General features: G+C 39.6%; 1 protein-coding gene across 5 annotated transcripts in view; it reads left to right on the forward strand.

Moving 5' to 3' along the window:
- NCOA1 (nuclear receptor coactivator 1) overlaps positions 1 to 17,794 on the forward strand; it is a 206,888-nt gene that overhangs the window by 77,224 nt on the left and 111,870 nt on the right. For 4 of the 5 annotated variants that reach the window (XM_006147233.3, XM_027771343.1, XM_006147235.3 and 1 more), the window contains exons 2-4: positions 1,414 to 1,519; positions 10,453 to 10,619; positions 16,401 to 16,498. In XM_006147233.3, coding sequence (XP_006147295.1) covers positions 1,431 to 1,519; positions 10,453 to 10,619; positions 16,401 to 16,498 — 354 coding nt within the window. In that variant the 5' untranslated portion in view covers positions 1,414 to 1,430. Of the gene's footprint in view, positions 1 to 80; positions 97 to 1,413; positions 1,520 to 10,452; positions 10,620 to 16,400; positions 16,499 to 17,794 lie in introns of those variants that run through there. The other variant, XM_006147234.3, reaches the window with a different exon arrangement.

The raw sequence follows: 17,794 nt of genomic DNA on the forward strand, positions 1-17,794 counted from the left end.
GGAATGCCTTTGCTGCTGTTTATAGGACAGATTAGAAGTGAGAATGACTGGAATTGAGAAGCAAGATAAAAGGATCTTGCATTAATCTAGAATGAGGTATATGGTTCCAAACTGGGATCATAACTGTATCTGGGAACGAAAACTAGGAGACAATCCAAAATCTCTTGTTAAGGAAAAGCAGCAGGACCTGGACATAGAAGGGAAGAGTAAAAGAGAAGAAGAGTGAGCAATAATTGTAAGACCGCAGTCCTAGGAGTCAGCTGTTTTCACATGGAGAAGCTAAAGTTTTCTTCTTGGTTGTGTGAAATAATAAGTTTATGATTGAAATGTTTAGGGGTTGAAGGATTATATCATATCAAAAGGGGATATGATAGTCTTTAGTTTTCAGAAAATGGCTAAAAATAAAGTGAGTTCTGGACTAGAGATTTACCCAAATGTATTAATTAAAGCCAATAAGAGATTCTCATAGATCTCAACATTCTTTATAATAAACTTCTCCAATGTGACTGCTGACATACAAAGCTTTAGTTGTTTAATAATTTAGAATTTATGGAAAAGTGAAAGGCTTTCCCATTTAGTGAGAATTTTAGAGGGAATCAAAGAGAATGGTGAAGTCTGTTGTCTGGCACTAATAAAATCTAAAGGCAGTGATGATTGCAAAGCCAGGGGTGGGGTTCTTCGTTTCATCACGGATTCCACAAAGTAGTGGTTGATGCTGGACAGATCAGAAAGGATCTTTAGGTGCAGTCACCAACTGGCAACAGCATGTGAGAGACCTGACTAGAGTGCTGCGGGGCAGGGGAGGGGGGGTGACTGTGTGCTTTCTGGCATCCATACCAAGATCCTAACATAGACTGAACATTTGCTCTCTGTCCCCTGACTATGTAAACACAATGTTAGGAGTATAGAATTCAGAGCAGAAAGTATAATTCAAAATCCAAATCTAGTTTATCACTTTAATCATATATGTATTATTAATTTCTTCTGTCCATATTAAATCCCAAACCTTATGAGTAAAAGTTGTTTTAAATCATTCCTGCAAAGTTCAGTCTGAATAATAAATGTAAAAAGTAATTTTTAGGTGCTGGTTACATAATTGAGTTTTCACATTGCACATGAAAGTGCAATAATTTCATTATTCTAACAATGTTTTCATCCAAATGGATCTCAGTAATTTTATAAAGAATTATGAATTTATTTTACAGGTGTAGAAAAGAAGGTATAGGAATACTAACTAGCTGAAGACTCCTGTGCTTTGTAAAGAAACTGTTACTTTTATGATAGCTGTAATTATTTATTCATTGAGAGACCGCAGTGTTTAGAAATTTTCTAACATGGGGGGGGCTTTCCCCTCCCTTTATTTGGTTGGAAAGGTCACGAGGGTGGTTTCTTACTGTTGTCCTTCCTTTTTAGGTGTGAAGTTTTTCAACATGAGTGGCCTCGGGGACAGTTCATCTGACCCTGCTAACCCAGATTCACATAAGAGAAAAGGATCGCCATGTGACACACTGGCATCAAGGTAGGAACACTCTTCTTTTCTTAGTCTGTTTCTGGCAGAGCTGCCTCATTTTATATTCGCTGCCACTTTAGAGCTGTTGTTTCGTCTACTCCACGTTTAATGCCCTGCTTTGAGTCCCTTGTGCTACGTGTACCATGTTCTCTCCCTCTCCCAGGGTCTCTGCACCGGCTTGTTCTCAGTCCAGCTGGTTTCCTCTTGATTTCCCATAGCCAACACCTATGCATCCTTCAGATGCCAGTTCGTCATTGCTTCCTTAAAGGGAGCCTTCTCTTCCCTTCCATAACCCTTAGGTCAGATCTCCTCACTTGAGGTTTCTGTCACACACTGTGTTTTATGACTTCGATCCATACTTGCAAGATTTTACTAGTTTCTGTGATTGTTTCTTGTATTCCTGACTTTTTTATAGACCCTGAGTTGCCATTTGGTTAAGGGATTTTGTTCTAGTTCACCATTGTATCCTTGGTTCCTAGCCCAAGATGTGGCTTACATGTACAATAGTAAGGACATAGTAAAGATTTCTCAATTGAATATATAAATCTGTGCTTTACTACTATCTTAGAACACTTTAGGATTAGTGGAACTAAAAAATGTATTATTGTAATATCAGGATGTAAAAAAATAATCATTTGTGAGTTAAGACGTTTGGTATGACAAGGAATATAACCACCTCCAATAGGCAGAAAGAGGTCTGTTATGAAAGAGATCTTAACAACTGCCAGAAAAGCAGCTTCCCACCTAAGAGAAGAGTTAGGGGGTATTCCATATTCATCTCCTAGGATGCAAAGCAAGGTTTCATAACCTCCATGCTAGTGACTTATTAAGCCAGATAATTCTTTGTTGTGGGGGACTGTTCTGTTTATTGTAGAATATTAAGCTGTATCCCTGCTTCTTCACACTAAATGCCAGTAGCATCTTAATCCAATAACCACAAATGTCTCCAAACATAGCCAGTGTCCCATGGTGGGGAGGGGAGCATAATTGCCCCATTTGGTAATCACTGATCAAAAGAGGAAAACTGCAGAAGGCTGTTCTGTCATTAGATTACATACTTCTTTCTCATGGAGGGAAAAAGAAATTTTTTTTTTTAAGAGAGATTTTTGCTATAGGATATGTGTGCTTTCCGGACAGAGAGAGACAGAGAGATAGGAACTAAGAAATCAAGCCCTGGGGCAGGTGGCCACGCTGCAATCCCTTGTCCTCCATTCTCCTTTTAGGATTTTGGGTGCACACGCGCACACAGCCAGCATGAGTTTTAAGCTGCTGGGTCTGGGATTCAAACTACTTTTGACTACATGGGAGTCCTTCGACATAACCATTACACCATCTGCTGGTCCCCAAAGAAAAGATTTTAATGAGGCTCGTGGCTAGAAAAAGAAAAATGACCCTTTTTCTTAATCAACTGTCACAGGGAGACAATAACCTAAGTATTTATAACCACAAGTCAGTATCTAGATGCCAGAGGATTATTGATATCAAATTGCCATTCAGATGTGTGTTGTCAGTTAATGGTTTAGTTTATATCCATGTATAAAGTTGGTCCTTCTTAAAGGAAAACTTAAGAATAATAAATAAATAAAACTATTGCCTTTTATGTTTAACTTTTTAAAAATTTATTTATTTAATTTTATTCATTCATTCATTTATTTTTTTTAAATTTGACCAGAGAGAGACAGAGATAGAGAAAGAGAAAGGGAAAGTGAGAAAGCAAGTCACCAGGTCTGAGGACTTGAACCCTAGTTGGCCATGTGGGAGTGTCCAACACCTTAACCACCATGCCACCGTCGGCCGTGTGGGAGTCCAGCGCCCACACCACCTGCCGGCCAAAATCGTGCATGCTGAGAAAGAGACAGAGAGAGAGAGAGAGAGAGATGGACTTGATGCCGCAATCCTCCAGCCTCCATAGATTTTTGCCATAGGGCGGGCACCACTACGCCCTATGTTTAACTTTTTAATTAGAGAATTTTAAAAATATATGAAAGGAGGGAGCCAGGAGATGGTGTGGTAGTTAAAGTGCTGAACTCCCACATGACCAATGACAGTTCAAGTCCCAGACCTGGTGGCTTGCTTTCTCATTTTCCCTCTCACTCTTTCTCTGTCTGATGAATGAAAATAAATAAATAAGTAAATAAATAAATAAATAAATAATTTTTTTTTTAAAGTGTCTCTTAACAATAACAAAAATTAAAAATTAAAGGATAGAGACTAAGAAACTGTGTATATCCACCATATATAATAATAATAGTTTTTCTTAATGTTAGTTTTTTGGTTAATATTTATCCTATTTGTATAATCTTGTTTTAGTAAAAGTAATAAAATATCAACAATTAAATTGATTTGTCTGCAATTCTGTTTTTAAATACTACTTTTCTATAGTATATTTTTTTCAACATGGACTTTGAGATTTGACTACATTCCTATTAACCTTTGATTTGTATTGCATTACATGAATATACCACATTTCAAAAATTCATTTTCTTACAGATAGACATTCTCTAGAGATAAATCAGTTTGTTATAAATTTTTGTTACTACAGCTATCACTGTAACAAACAGCCTTATACATACCTCCTACCTTGTACACAAGTTTCCTTAGGGTCTTTGTACACTTTCACGTTAACTATGTAATTACCACATTGCTCTTCAAATGGCAAACATTGAGAGCCCCTCTCTTCCACAATCTTATTATAGTATTTGCTTCTCACTTGGACATTTTGCCAGTCTGATAATTTATAAGTACATTTCCCTGATAATTAGATAAGTCGATCACCTCTTTTTGTTCTTAGTACTCATCATGTATTCATCCTCTGTGGATTTTTTTTTTTTTTGGTTTGTATTATCTGTCCATGTTTCTGTAGGTTAATTGTCTTTTTCTTTTTTATTTGTAAGAATTATTTAAAATTTTGTAATTGCTAATCTTTTTTTTGGGGGGGTGGCTCATATTTTGATGCAAATGTCTCCCAGCTTGTTAACACTAGTTTTGATGTCTGTCAACATAGAGAACCTTAAGTTTCCATATGACAAGATTTTGGGATCTTGCTTAAGAACTTTTTTTCTGGAACCAGAAGATAGTGTAATGATTATGTCACTGGACTCTCACAGGGTTGGCTGTGCTTCGAGTCCTGGACCCAGAGGCTTCAAACTCACGCCGGGCACATGTGCGTGCATCCTCAAAATCTGGAGAGGAGAATGGAGGAGAAGGGATTGGAACATGGTCATCCCCCCTACTGGATGATTACTTGATTTTGGTCTCTCTGTCTCTCCAGCAAGCGCACATACCCTGTAGCAAAAATCTCTCTAAAAAAAAAAGAGAGAATTTTTTTTTCTACTCAGAGGCTTTATTTATATTTTTACATATTTTATTCTAATGCATATTTAGGGTTTTAATTCATCTAGAATTTATTAATTTTTTAGAGGTTTTTGCCTTAGGGTATGTGCACTTGCCTGAGAGAGAGACAGAGACAGTGAGAGAGAAAGTAAGAAATCACCCCCTTTGGTGAATGGCCATGCCACAGTCTTCTCCATTCTCCTTCTAGGATCTTGGGTACACGCACACACACATGCACACACACACGCACACACAAATGACCGGCATTGCAGTCTGGGTCTCAGACTGTTATTTGGGAGACCAGAGACATGACTGCTACACCGTCTGCTGGCCTGGTGCAATTTATTTTTGTGTATGATACAATTATAGAGATCTAATTTTTTTTTTCCATTAGTGGTTATGACAATATTCTTCCCTGCTTTCATGCTACAAGTTTCTGTATATACAGGGATTCTGTTTCTGAGCTCTCTGCTGATAACCAGTCACCTTGAGATCTGATAGGACAAGTTCCTTCTTGTTAATTTTCAAAATTATTTTCTCTGTTCTTGGTTCTTTAATACTCTGTATAAACTGTAGAATTCGGTATTTAAGTTCACTTGGAAAAAAATTCTGTTGAGATTTTGATTAGACGTTTATTTCTGGGGAACCAGCAGTTAGCGTAATGGCTATGTCGCTGGACTCCCATGTAGTCGACCATGGTTCGCGTCCCGGACCCGGTGGCTTAAAATTCATGCTGGGCGCATGTGCGTGCGTGCCCAAGATCCTGAGAGGAGAATGGAGGAGAAGGGATTGCGGCGTGACCATCCCCCCTGGGGGGTGATTTCTTGCTTTCTGTCTCTCTGTCTCTCTCTGTCTGACTGGCGAGCGCACACGCCCTATAGCGAAAACCTCTCCAAAAACAAACAAACAAAAAACAAACAAAAGAAAACAAACAAACAAACAAAAGAAGTTTATTTCTGTAGAATAAATTTAGAAAACTGACATTTTTATGATCTAGATTCTAGAGTATTCTTAACTATAAGACCTTTTGTTTAATTCAGATCTTTGCTATTTTTTCAATCATAGTTTATTTTTTTCCTCATAAACATCTGGCTCATCTTTGGTTAGATATATTCCAGAGTACCACAGAGTTTTTATGATTATTTATTTATTTTAGGTTTTTGCCATAGGGTGTGTGTACTTCCTGGTGAGAGAGAGTCAGAGAGAGGGAAAAGTGAGAAATCACCCCCTGGGGGGATGGCCACACCCCAATTCCTTCTCCACTCTCCTCTCAGGATTTTGGGAATGCATGCACATGTGTCCAGTGTGATTTTCAAGCCACAGTATCCAGGACTCGAACTGTGGTTGACTGTGTGGGAATCCAGCATCTTAGCCACCACACACACCACCTGCTGGCCCCACCCATTTATTTATTATTATGTATCGTTTAGTCATACTTAATTATTTATAGGTTCTTTAACTTGAGATTTTTCATTCTTATTTTGTACTTCTGAAAAAGCTGGGTTTTTCTTCAGGAAACCACCTTTTCCCTGTCACTGGGGTTACATATATCTTGTCCTCCAGATCCAAGTGTCATTTCTCTGTGCCTCTGTAGTGTTACAGTCTTGTCATAGTAGTGTAATGGTCTGTTTTTTGTCTTTGTTTTTTTGCTAATTGGGGGCTACATCTAATTTACTCCTGGATCCTCGGGACACAATACATGGTTAATGGTACATACTAAGTATAGGAGTATTTGCTAAGTTAGCTAGTAAGTTGAAGAAAAGAGGATAATGGGACCAACAGTTAGCGTAATGGCTATGTCGCTGGATTCCCATGTAGTTGACCGTGGTTCGAGCCCCGGACCCGGTGGCTTAAACTCAAGCCGGGCGCGTGTGCGTGCGTGCCCAAGATCCCGAAAGGAGAATGGAGGAGAAGGGATTGTGGCGTGGCCATTCTCTCTGGGGGGTGATTTCTCGCTTTCTATCTCTCTGTCTGTCACACGAGTGCACGCATTCTATAGCAAAAACCTCTCCAAAAAAAAAAAACAGAAAAGAGGATAATCAGATGAGCAGTTAACTCAGTAACATTGACTAGCATGTCCACATATCCTTGATAATAATGGAATCAGTAAAGAGAGAGTAGTTGGCCCAAAGTAATAAAGAAAGCCTTCTTTCCCATTAAGATAGAATTTTTTTTGTCATTTCCTTCTCTCCTTCAATTTTGGGTTTGTACAAACATATCTGCTCTCATTTTTCCTCCTTGCTTACTGGTGACTTCTTTTTTTTTTTTTTTTTGAGAGGTTTTTGCTATAGGGCGTGTGCACTCACCAGAAAGACAGAGACAGAGAGACAGAAAGCGAGAAATCACCCCCCAGGGGGGATGGCCACACCACAGTCCCTTCTCCTCCATTCTCCTCTTGGGATCTTGGGCAGGTGCACACACCCCCCCTGCGTGAGTTTAAGCCGCTGGGTCCAGGACTCGAGCTGTGGTTGACTACATGGGAGTCCAGCAACATAGCCATTATGCCAACTGCTGGTCCCTGGTGACTTAATTTTATGGTGATTTGTCCTAGTCTCAAACTCAAGTCATTCTGTAGACACCTCATCATTTTATTACTTTTAGCTTCTTTACTTCCTCTGTCTCCTCTCTGTCTGCTTGTCTTGACCATTCTATCACTTCTTTTTTTTTTTTTTTTTTTGGAGAGGTTTTTGCTATAGGGTGCGTGCGCTCGCCAGACAGAGAGAGAGACAGAGAGACAGAAAGCAGGAAATCACCCCCCAGGGGGGATGGCCACGCCACAATCCCTTCTCCTCCATTCTCCTCTTGGGATTTTGGGCATGCACGCACACACGCCTGGCGTGAGTTTAAGCCACCAGGTCCGGGACTCGAACCGCGGTCGACTACGTGGGAGTCCAGCGACATAGCCATTATGCTAACTGCTGGTCCCCCCATTCTATCACTTCTTTTCCCCTTGTTAGTTTCAAGCCATTCATGTTTACATAGTACTTAATGCCAAAAACGCATTTAACAGTCCTGTCAAGTGATTCCAACTTATATATGTTTAAATTTAGACCCACATATTTAGACAGATTATACTGTAGACTAATCTGCTGAGTAAGACATGTAATGATAAATCTCTCTAAGGTAAAATCAAATGTCCTTAGCACCATTGGTTGCAGAGCTGAGATTTTCCAAAACTTGTATATGTCTATCATAATGTGTGCTACTCAGCCCAGCTATTGTGGTGCAGGCAATGCTGCAGGAGGCTGAGACCATATAGAGGCCCCAGGTTCAATTCCTGGCCCATCCTGGATAGACCATGCACCTATAATCTTAGCTAAGTGGGAGCTGGGACAGAGGACCCCAGTGGTGAGGCCCTGTCAGAAAATACATCAGGGGGACAAGCAGTTAGCGTAATGGCTATGTTGCCGGACTCCCATGTAGTCGACCACGGTTCGCGTCCTGGACCCGGTGGCTTAAAACTCACACCGGGTGCATGTGCGTGTTTGCCTAAGATCCCGAGAGGAGAATGGAGGAGAAGGGATTGTGACATGGCCATCCCCCCTCGGGGGTAATTTCTCACTTTCTGTCTTTCTGTCTCTCTCTGTCTGTCTGGCGAGCGCACGTGCCCTATAGCAAAAACCTCTCAGGGCCTACACGTGGCATGATAGTTAAGGGCCCTGGATTTTCACATAGCCGACCACCGTTCGAGTCCTGGACCTGGCAGCTTGCTTTCTCACTTTCTCCCTCTCTCTCTTACTCTGTTCCTCTCTGGTCAAATTAAAGCAAACAAACAAATAATTCTTTAAAGAAAAAAAGGTTAAAAAAGAAAAGAAAAGACCTAGATCTCTCCCTCTTGCTCTCTTTTCCTGCTCATGCCTTTCTCCCCATTTAACTCCTTACCATTAGGAAAATTTGTTATTCATTTCATTCATGTCTTATCTTCAGTGCCTTTGTGTGAAATTTGTCAAAGTACCTTTGTTCGTGTTCTTGTAGTAGTTGTGATACAGTTTTACTTTATAAAATGGGAATAGTTCTTCAATAATGGATGACTTAAAAGATAAAGATAGCATAAGTGATAGTTATAGTTTATAAAATTTGAATATGTATTGGGATATATATATATATATATATATTTGTGCCATTTTGTGGTATTTTATGTAAGTAAATACATTTGATTAATTGACTTGATTCTTTTCAGCTTGCTACAATGTTTTATAAGTGTTATTGCTGTTTTAGTCTTTATTAAGAAAGTAAATGGTATTTTAATTGTTGCCAATTTTGAGCTTCTTAGCAACTGATCTTTCTTCTCACCTCTTTTTTTCTACCACTTTTATATGCAGCCAAGTGATTTTTGATTGCTGCTTATAAAACAGTTGTTTGTGATGAGTCTTCCCTATTATGTTAGTTTGTTAATAGGGAAGTTTCAGAGTATACTTCACTGTCTTCCCATTACATAAAGCAAGCTGAGTGATGAAAATGAAACTAGGAGTAAAGGACCGGAAAACACAAATGAAACACCATTCGTTCAACACACTCAGTATGCTTTAAAAACAAAAAGTGATAGCTTGTATGCTCTTTTATTCTTTGTTTCTATATTCTCATTTAGCTTTAAGATAAATTTTGATCTTATTTATTGCATTGTGAGAACTTATAATTAGATGACCTTTTTATTTTTTAAAAAAATCTGTCTACAAAAGGCATTGTTCTGTGTACTTTTCTCTAATTGTTCTTCTTTTTATTTTACTTTACAACAGATACATTTTTCTTTCTGATGAAGACAACTAATGGTCTAATCATATGATCAAAGAGTTTATCAGATTTCTAACTATAACTTATTGGAACTTTTATAAAGTCTGCCTTGCTTAATTTAATAACAAAGTTATGTTTAAGTTAAGATTTTCTGTTTCAAAGAGTTATTTAGAAAGTAAAACAGTTATGAATGCAGCTAGTATATTTACTGTATGTTTCCCTTTAATATCTAGTAATCACTAGTTATTTTTAAATATTCAAGTTATATACATTATTGGTGAAATACACCTGTTATAGCAGTCATTTACTTTATCTGTTTGACCTGGAATTATTTTCTGCACTTTTGGATATTGTAGTGTTCGTTTTTTTAAATGTGAGTTTAAATTGTTTTCTGCATCTGTTTTGGGTTTTTGTGTTTGTTTGTTTGTTTTTGAGAGAGATTTTTGCTGTGGGGCGCATGCACTTACTGGAGAGACAGAGACAGAAAGAGAGAAATCACCCTTCTGGGGAGATGGCCACCCCACTCTCTCTTCTCCAGTCTTCTCTCAGGATCATGGGCATGCACACACATGTGCTTGGATGCTGGTCCCCATGTCTGGTATTCTATATAAAAATAAGGATTTCTCTAAATGTATAAACTTGACCAGAGGGACCAGCACATGGAGTAATGGTTACGTTGCTAGACTCCCACGTAGTAAACTGTGGTTCAGTTGCATGCCCGAGATCTGAAGAGGAGAATGGAGGAGGAGAGACTATGGCGTGGCCATCCCCCTGGGGGGGGATTTCTCACTTTCTGTCTCTCTCCATCTTAATTGGAAGCACACGCACCCTATGTAGGGATATACGTGTTTACTCACTGAATTTTCTTTGTGTAACAGCACTGAAAAGAGGCGCAGGGAACAAGAAAATAAGTACTTGGAAGAGCTGGCTGAGTTACTGTCTGCCAACATTAGCGACATTGACAGCTTGAGTGTAAAACCAGACAAATGCAAGATTTTGAAGAAAACGGTCGATCAGATACAGCTAATGAAGAGAATGGAACAAGGTAAAACCAAACAAGCAAACAAACCCAGCCATGCTGTGTGCTCTGTTATTAAGAAATTTGTAATATTCTATTTTACTTTTTTGTTATTAAGAAACTATAGAGAACCTCATAATTTTATTAAAGAAATGTTTTTGTTCAGATGTTATTATCTGAGCTCCTTGTTATTTAACAAAGTGGCTCATGCTGTTAACTTGAAAACTGGTTGTCTTGGGAAGTTGTGGGACCTAGTATCAGAGGGGATTATCCTCAAATGAAGAAATTAGTTCCTCCTTTGTCCCTGCTCTTCACACAGCTACAAGCCAGCATTTTAGAACTTCATTCTTTTTTCTTTTTTTTTTTTTGAGAGATTTTCACTGTTGGGCGCGTGCGCTCGCCAGACAGACAGAGAGAGACATAGAGACAGAAAGTGAGAAATCACCCCCCAGGGGGGATGGTCACGCCGCAATCCCTTCTCCTCCATTCTCCTCTCGGGATCTTGGGCACGCACGCACACGCGCCCGGTGTGAGTTTTAAGCCACCGGGTCCAGGACACGAACCGCGGCCGACTACGTGGGAGTCCAGCGACATAGCCATTACGCTAACTGCTGGTTCCTAGAACTTCATTCTTTAATATGAAAAAGCCAAGTATTTGAGGAAAGCCTGCATACATAGGAGAACAAACCAGGCAAACAGAAAAAAGGGAATAGAAGAAAATGTAAAACAACCAGACAGTCCCTCAGAGGCAAGGGAAGATATTTCATCCTTAAAACAAGAGTAAGATGATATAAAATGAAACATTCAAAACAAGAAATAACTTTCAGGGTTAGCAGGTGGTGTGGTAGTTAGGGTGCTGGGCTCCTCACTGCAGTTTGACACAGACTGGCAACTTACTTTCTCCCTTTCTCTCTCCCTCTCTCATCAAATTAAAAAATAATGGTAAATTAAATAAATAATTCTTCTTAAAAAAAAAAGAAAGAACTTTTAGAATGTAAAAGTGGATAGCTAGAAAAAAACTGCCCCTTTACCGTATTTCTACTATGGCTTCTCTCCCCCTCTGTCCCAGCAATTGCGGGCATCTCTGCCTAATATTTCCATTTGCTGTTCCCTCTGTCTATCATGCTCTTCTTTCCCTGAATATCCCCATGGCTTACTCATCTCTTTTAGCTCAAATATATTTTCTCAATGGAATTTTCCTTAACTCTCCAATTTACATTTTCCAAAAACAAAATCTCCATATCCTTCCACACCTCCTGTGATTTGTTTTCCTCAGAGTATTTTAAAAAAATAACCAGTAAGTGGATTTTTTTTGAAGGTTTTTGCCAAAGGGGTGTGTGTGTTTACCAGAGAGATACAGAGATGGTGAGAGGTCACCCTCCAGTAGGGATGACCTTGCCACAATCCCTCCTCCTTCTGGGATTTTGGGCAAGCATACATATATGCCCAGCATGATTTTCAAACTGCCAGGTCTGGGACTCAAACTGTGGTGGGCTGTGTCGGATCCAGCACCATAACCAGCACACCATCTGCTGGCCCCTGTTCACAGCACTTTTTTTTTTTAATGAGAGAGAGATTTTTGCTATATGGCACATGCCCTTTCCCGAGAAATAGATGGAGACAGAGAGACAAAAAGCTAGAGATCACCCCCCCAGGAGTGATGGCCACACCGCAGTCCCTTCTCCTGGGATTCTGGGCACACCCGCACACGCATCCAGCCTGAGTTTCCAACCGCTGGGTCCAGGACTCGAACTGCGGTTGACTATGTGGGAGTCCAGCAACGTAACCATTATGCCATCTTCTGGTCTCCACAGCACTTTTTATGACTGACAAGTCATGTACTTTATGTATTATCTGCCTACCCCGATTAGAGCTACATGGGCAAGATTTTTGTTTACTACTCAGTACCCAAAACAGTGCCCGGCTAAGTAGGCTTCGTGTGACGTCTGAATGGATAAAGGAAAGAAAGAGAATATGAAGAAATCTCTCAGAAAGTGAAACAAACAGACAAAGCAATGGAAAATAAGAGAAAACATAAGAAACATATGAGATTATTTCAGGAGGTAACAAGTCATTATTCCCAGAAAAAGAGAATTGACTAAATAGATGAAATTATAAGAAAAATGATCCAAAAACAAACTCACAAAAAAACCCATTTCAGACTAGAAGGATATGAATTTCCAGATTGAAAGCCCTCATGGTAGTACCCAGTACAGTTATTGAAAAGGAAAGAAAATGAAACTCACACCAGTCCACAATTCAGTGACAGTTCAAATTGCCCGAGAGAAAAATAAATGAGAGAGGAAGAAACAGGTCTGTCATGCATGAGATTGTTTTCGGAATGGGTTTAGATTTCTAACTAACATTGAAAACTAGAATCCTGTGCTCATCCAAAGAAAGTGATGAGTGCAAAATAAAGACATTTTTAGACATTCAGTCTCAAAAATATTACCTCCTGTTGTATCCTTGTCAGAAATCCCTGTCAAAACCCAGACGGTAAGCCAAGGGGAAAAAGAATAGGATCTTAACCCAGGGACCCCACAGAAGCCCTTGCTCCCACTCCCCACAGCTGCCAGTCCGCATTTTAGTACCTTACTCTTTATATGAACAAAGAGCCAAATATTCTGGGAAAGCCTGCACTCTAAAAAAACAAAGGCTAGTCTCAGGAGGGTAGAGCGGGGCACGCCTTATAGTAGCAGCTAGTTCAGAGGCTGGGGCAGGGGATCACGAGTGTGAGGCCAGTTTGGGCAGCATCGTGAGACCCTGTCTCCAAAAAATAATCAATTCTAGGGAACCAGCAGTTAGCGTAATGGCTATGTCACTGGATTCCCACGTAGTCGACCACGGTTCGCGTCCTGGACCCGGTGGCTTAAAAAACTCACGCCGGGCGCGTGTGCGTGCGTGCCCAAGATCCCGAGAGGAGAATGGAGGAGAGGGGATTGCAGCGTGACCATCCCCCCTGGGGGGTGATTTCTCGCTTTCTGTCTCTATGTCTCTCTCTGTCTGTCTGGCGAGCGCACGTGCCCTGCAGTGAAAATCTCTAAAAAAAAAAAAAAAAACTTAAAAAAAAATAATCAATTCTAGGCAAAGAGAGGAGCAGGTAGTAGCAGTAAGAGTAGGAGACTCCAAGAGGAGTATTTATTTCAACACACGTTTCAAAATGAAACACATAAGAATATCTGATAACTGACTGAACAGAGATTTTTTTAGCTCTGGAGAACTGGGGGTTGAATTAAACCACATAGGAAATCTGAAACATAAAATATAAGAAATGTAAATTAGTCTAGCCGCAGTGGTGCAAATGATAAAGTGCTACTGCGTGAGGTACTTTAGGAAAAAAAAAGTCTGAAAAAACTGTATACGTTTATGCAAACCTTAAAACACAAAACAATAATACATTTTACATGAAATCATGTATTGAAAATATCAAAAAAAAAAAAAAAAACTTAAAAAAAAATAATCAATTCTAGGCAAAGAGAGGAGCAGGTAGTAGCAGTAAGAGTAGGAGACTCCAAGAGGAGTATTTATTTCAACACACGTTTCAAAATGAAACACATAAGAATATCTGATAACTGACTGAACAGAGATTTTTTTAGCTCTGGAGAACTGGGGGTTGAATTAAACCACATAGGAAATCTGAAACATAAAATATAAGAAATGTAAATTAGTCTAGCCGCAGTGGTGCAAATGATAAAGTGCTACTGCGTGAGGTACTTTAGGAAAAAAAAAGTCTGAAAAAACTGTATACGTTTATGCAAACCTTAAAACACAAAACAATAATACATTTTACATGAAATCATACATATGTAGTGAAAGTATGAAAACATGCCTGGAAAGGATTATGTCAACCTCAGAAAGAATAGTAGTTATTTCTGGAAAAAAAAAAAAAAAGAAGGACAGAGGTGGAAGGATAGCAGGCATTAGCTATATTTCTAATAATTTATTCTAAAGGGAAACCCTAAAGCAAATAATATTAATATTTTCAAACAGTGAATGGTGACTATATGAGTGCATGCTATGTAATTTTCTGTAATTTTTTTGAATTTTCGAAGTACTTAATTTTTTTTTTTTTTTTTGTAGAGGTTTTCGCTATAGGGCGCGTGCGCTTGCCAGACAGACAGAGACAGACATAGAGACAGAAAGCGAGAAGTCACCCCCCATGGGGGATGGTCATGCCGCAATCCCTTCTCCTCCATTCTCCTCTAGGGATCTTGGGCACACACGCACACGCAACCGGCGTGAGATTTAAGCCACCGGGTCCGAGACACGAACCACGGTCGACTACGTGGGAGTCCAGTGACATAGCCATTACGCTAATTGCTGGTCCCGAAATACTTCATATTTTAAAATGAAAAAATGAATTGCTTTAGTTAATAATGTCATATTTGGTTTTTGGTGAACTAATTAGTATGACAGATGGGGAACTTGTATTGTTTTACTGTGATGCCGCTGTAAGATGACAGATGGGGGCCAGCAGGTGGCTTGGAGATTAAGGGGGCTAGATCACATATGGCCAACTGAGCAGTTCAAGTCCTGGACCTGGCAGCTTGAAAAACATGCCCAAGTGCGTGTGTGTGTATGCCCCAAATCCTGAGAGAATACAGAAGGGATTGCAGTGTGCCCAACCTCCCCAGAGGGTGCTTTCTCACTTTCCTCCCTCTCTTTCTTTTTCCCTGTCCTCTGTCTGTCTCGGGTGAGCACCCCTGCCTATAGCAAACTGAAATAAAAAGGGGATAGATTGAATTTTTCAACATCACCACACAAAAGCACTCCAAATTATTTAGCAGTTGCTGTGTTATCAATCAGCACACCACAGCATGAATGTGGAAAGGTAATGAGTTCATATAAGCTCTCAAAAGCAAAAATCTTCTTCATTCTCTCTTCATTGTCAGATGATCAAAAAAGAAAAATGAAGAAAATAATAATTAAAAAAAATAATTTATCGGGGACCAGCAGATGACATAATGGTTATGTCGCTGGACAACCATGTAGTCGACCATGGTTCGAGTCCCTGACCCAGTGGCTTAAAACTCACGCTGGGCACATGTATGTGTGTGTGCCCAAAATCTCAAGAGGAGAGTGGACTGTGGTGTGGCCATTGCCCCAGGGGGATGATTTCTTTGATTTCTATCTGTCTTTCTCTGTCTCTCTGGCATGCACACACGTCCTATGGCAAGAATCTCTCTAAAAAATAATAATAAATGAAATAATTTCACCAGTTTGTCAAAAACCTGTGATATGGGCTTTTAAAAAGGACTGTAGGCCCAGCTGTGGTAGCAGGCAGTAGGGTGCCACTGTGCTGTACTAGAACCGTATCGGGAGGGCTGGGATACAGACCCTGGGTGGCCCTGCTCATGCCATTCATGCCCGAGAGCCTGCCCGGCTGCAAGGCTGTGAGGAAGATCGTCATGTGGCGAGCCTCCTGTCAGGGGTCCGTGTTTCTCTCTCTCTCTCTCTCTACCTACTCCCTTTCTCTCTCTCTCCCTGAAAGAAATAAACTTTAGAAGAAAAAAGTGTATGTATTTCCCTGCTGTATGTTTTTCTCACTGTTGAAACACTGACTTCTCTAGTTAATATTCAGATCCTCTTGCTACCACTATTTGTGCATGATTTGGAGCACATTGCTTAGCCTTTGTGACACTATTTTATCATCCATAAAATGAGTAGCAGTAACATTAAGTGTGAAAGCGTGTAGGTTCTAAAATGTTGTTTGAATCTGAAATTAGGGGAATTTGTGTCTTCATAAACTTGCCGTTATGGAAATGAACCCTTTTTGGATGCATGATTTTTCATGTTTCTTTATTACAGAAAAATCAACAACTGATGATGATGTGCAGAAATCAGACATATCATCAAGTAGTCAAGGAGTAATAGAAAAGGAATCCTTGGGCCCTCTTCTTTTGGAGGTAAGTGTCCTCATTGATCAGAAAGTGATTGAAGTCTTTGTTGTAGCCACGTAGGTTTCTCTCTGTCCTGAACATGAGAACTTTTTCTAAAGTTTAGTCAGAGGCTAACCAAAGCCTATTGTATGACTGTGCCTTTTATTTCGGAGTTAGTTAGAACTAGTTGGAAAAAGAAACCAGTAGAATTATTTAGCAAGCATAAATAAATATGCTGGAGAATTTCATTTTGAGTGATGGATGCCTCACTATATTGCAAGAGGTGTTTTCTTGAAGTTTTAAAAATCATTTATATAGGGACCAGCAGTTAGCATAATGGCTATGTTGCTGGACTCCCATGTAGTCAACTGCAGTTAAAGTCCCGGACCCGGTGACTTAAACTCAACTCATGCCGGGCGCGTGTGCATACGTGCCCAAGATCCCGAGAGGAGAATGGAGGAGAAGGGACTGCGGCGTGGCCATCCCTCCTGAGGGGTGATTTCTCGCTTTCCGTCTCTCTGTCTGTCTGGTGTGCACACATGCCCTATAGCAAAAACCTATCCAAAAAAAAAAAAATCATTTATATAATCATTCTAAGAAAATTACTATTTTAACTATCAAACTTTGTAATGTGGAAGATTTTAAAACTTGAATTACTATGTAATACCTGGGTCATTTTCATCCTTGACTTTCCTACCTAATCTTCACTGCCTGTATTCTCAACACAGATTTTTTTTTCCCCCCTATTTTACCATCTTTTAATTGGGTTAATCATTTTTTTTTCAGGTAAACTAAGACATGTGTGTATTCTTGTTATGAGTTATCATCTGAAGCATAGTTTATAAAAATACTCTCCCATTCCAAGGGTGGATGATTTACACTAACTACTATGGTTTTGCTGTGCAGAAACTTCTTAGTTTGATATAATGCCACTTGTCTTTTTTTTTTCTTTTTTTCCCCCACATTTTGTTGAATTACTAAAGATCTTGATTAATCTAAATATTTTCATAGCAAACACAGCTGATATATACATTTCCATGAACACAAGTCTAACTTTAGGCATCCTATAAAGTAGCACCTAGCTGGGGCTATATATCTTTACTGCGGTCATCAAATAGTTGGTAACTCAATTTACATTCCTTCCCTAAGCATAATCACAGCACACAAAATGCGATCTCCCATCCAGTACACGCTGCATAGTGACTCAATCATGCAATTACAAAAAGTTTTCCATTTCTAGTTCCTAGAAATATTTCCACCCCTCTTTCTGACCCTCTGTCCCTTCCCACCCTCCTCTCACACCACCTCCAGTGTCCACAATTG

The sequence above is a fragment of the Tupaia chinensis genome, unplaced genomic scaffold (genome assembly GCF_000334495.1).
Source record: "Tupaia chinensis unplaced genomic scaffold, TupChi_1.0 Scaffold000207_1, whole genome shotgun sequence".
Classification (NCBI taxonomy): Eukaryota; Metazoa; Chordata; class Mammalia; order Scandentia; family Tupaiidae; genus Tupaia; species Tupaia belangeri.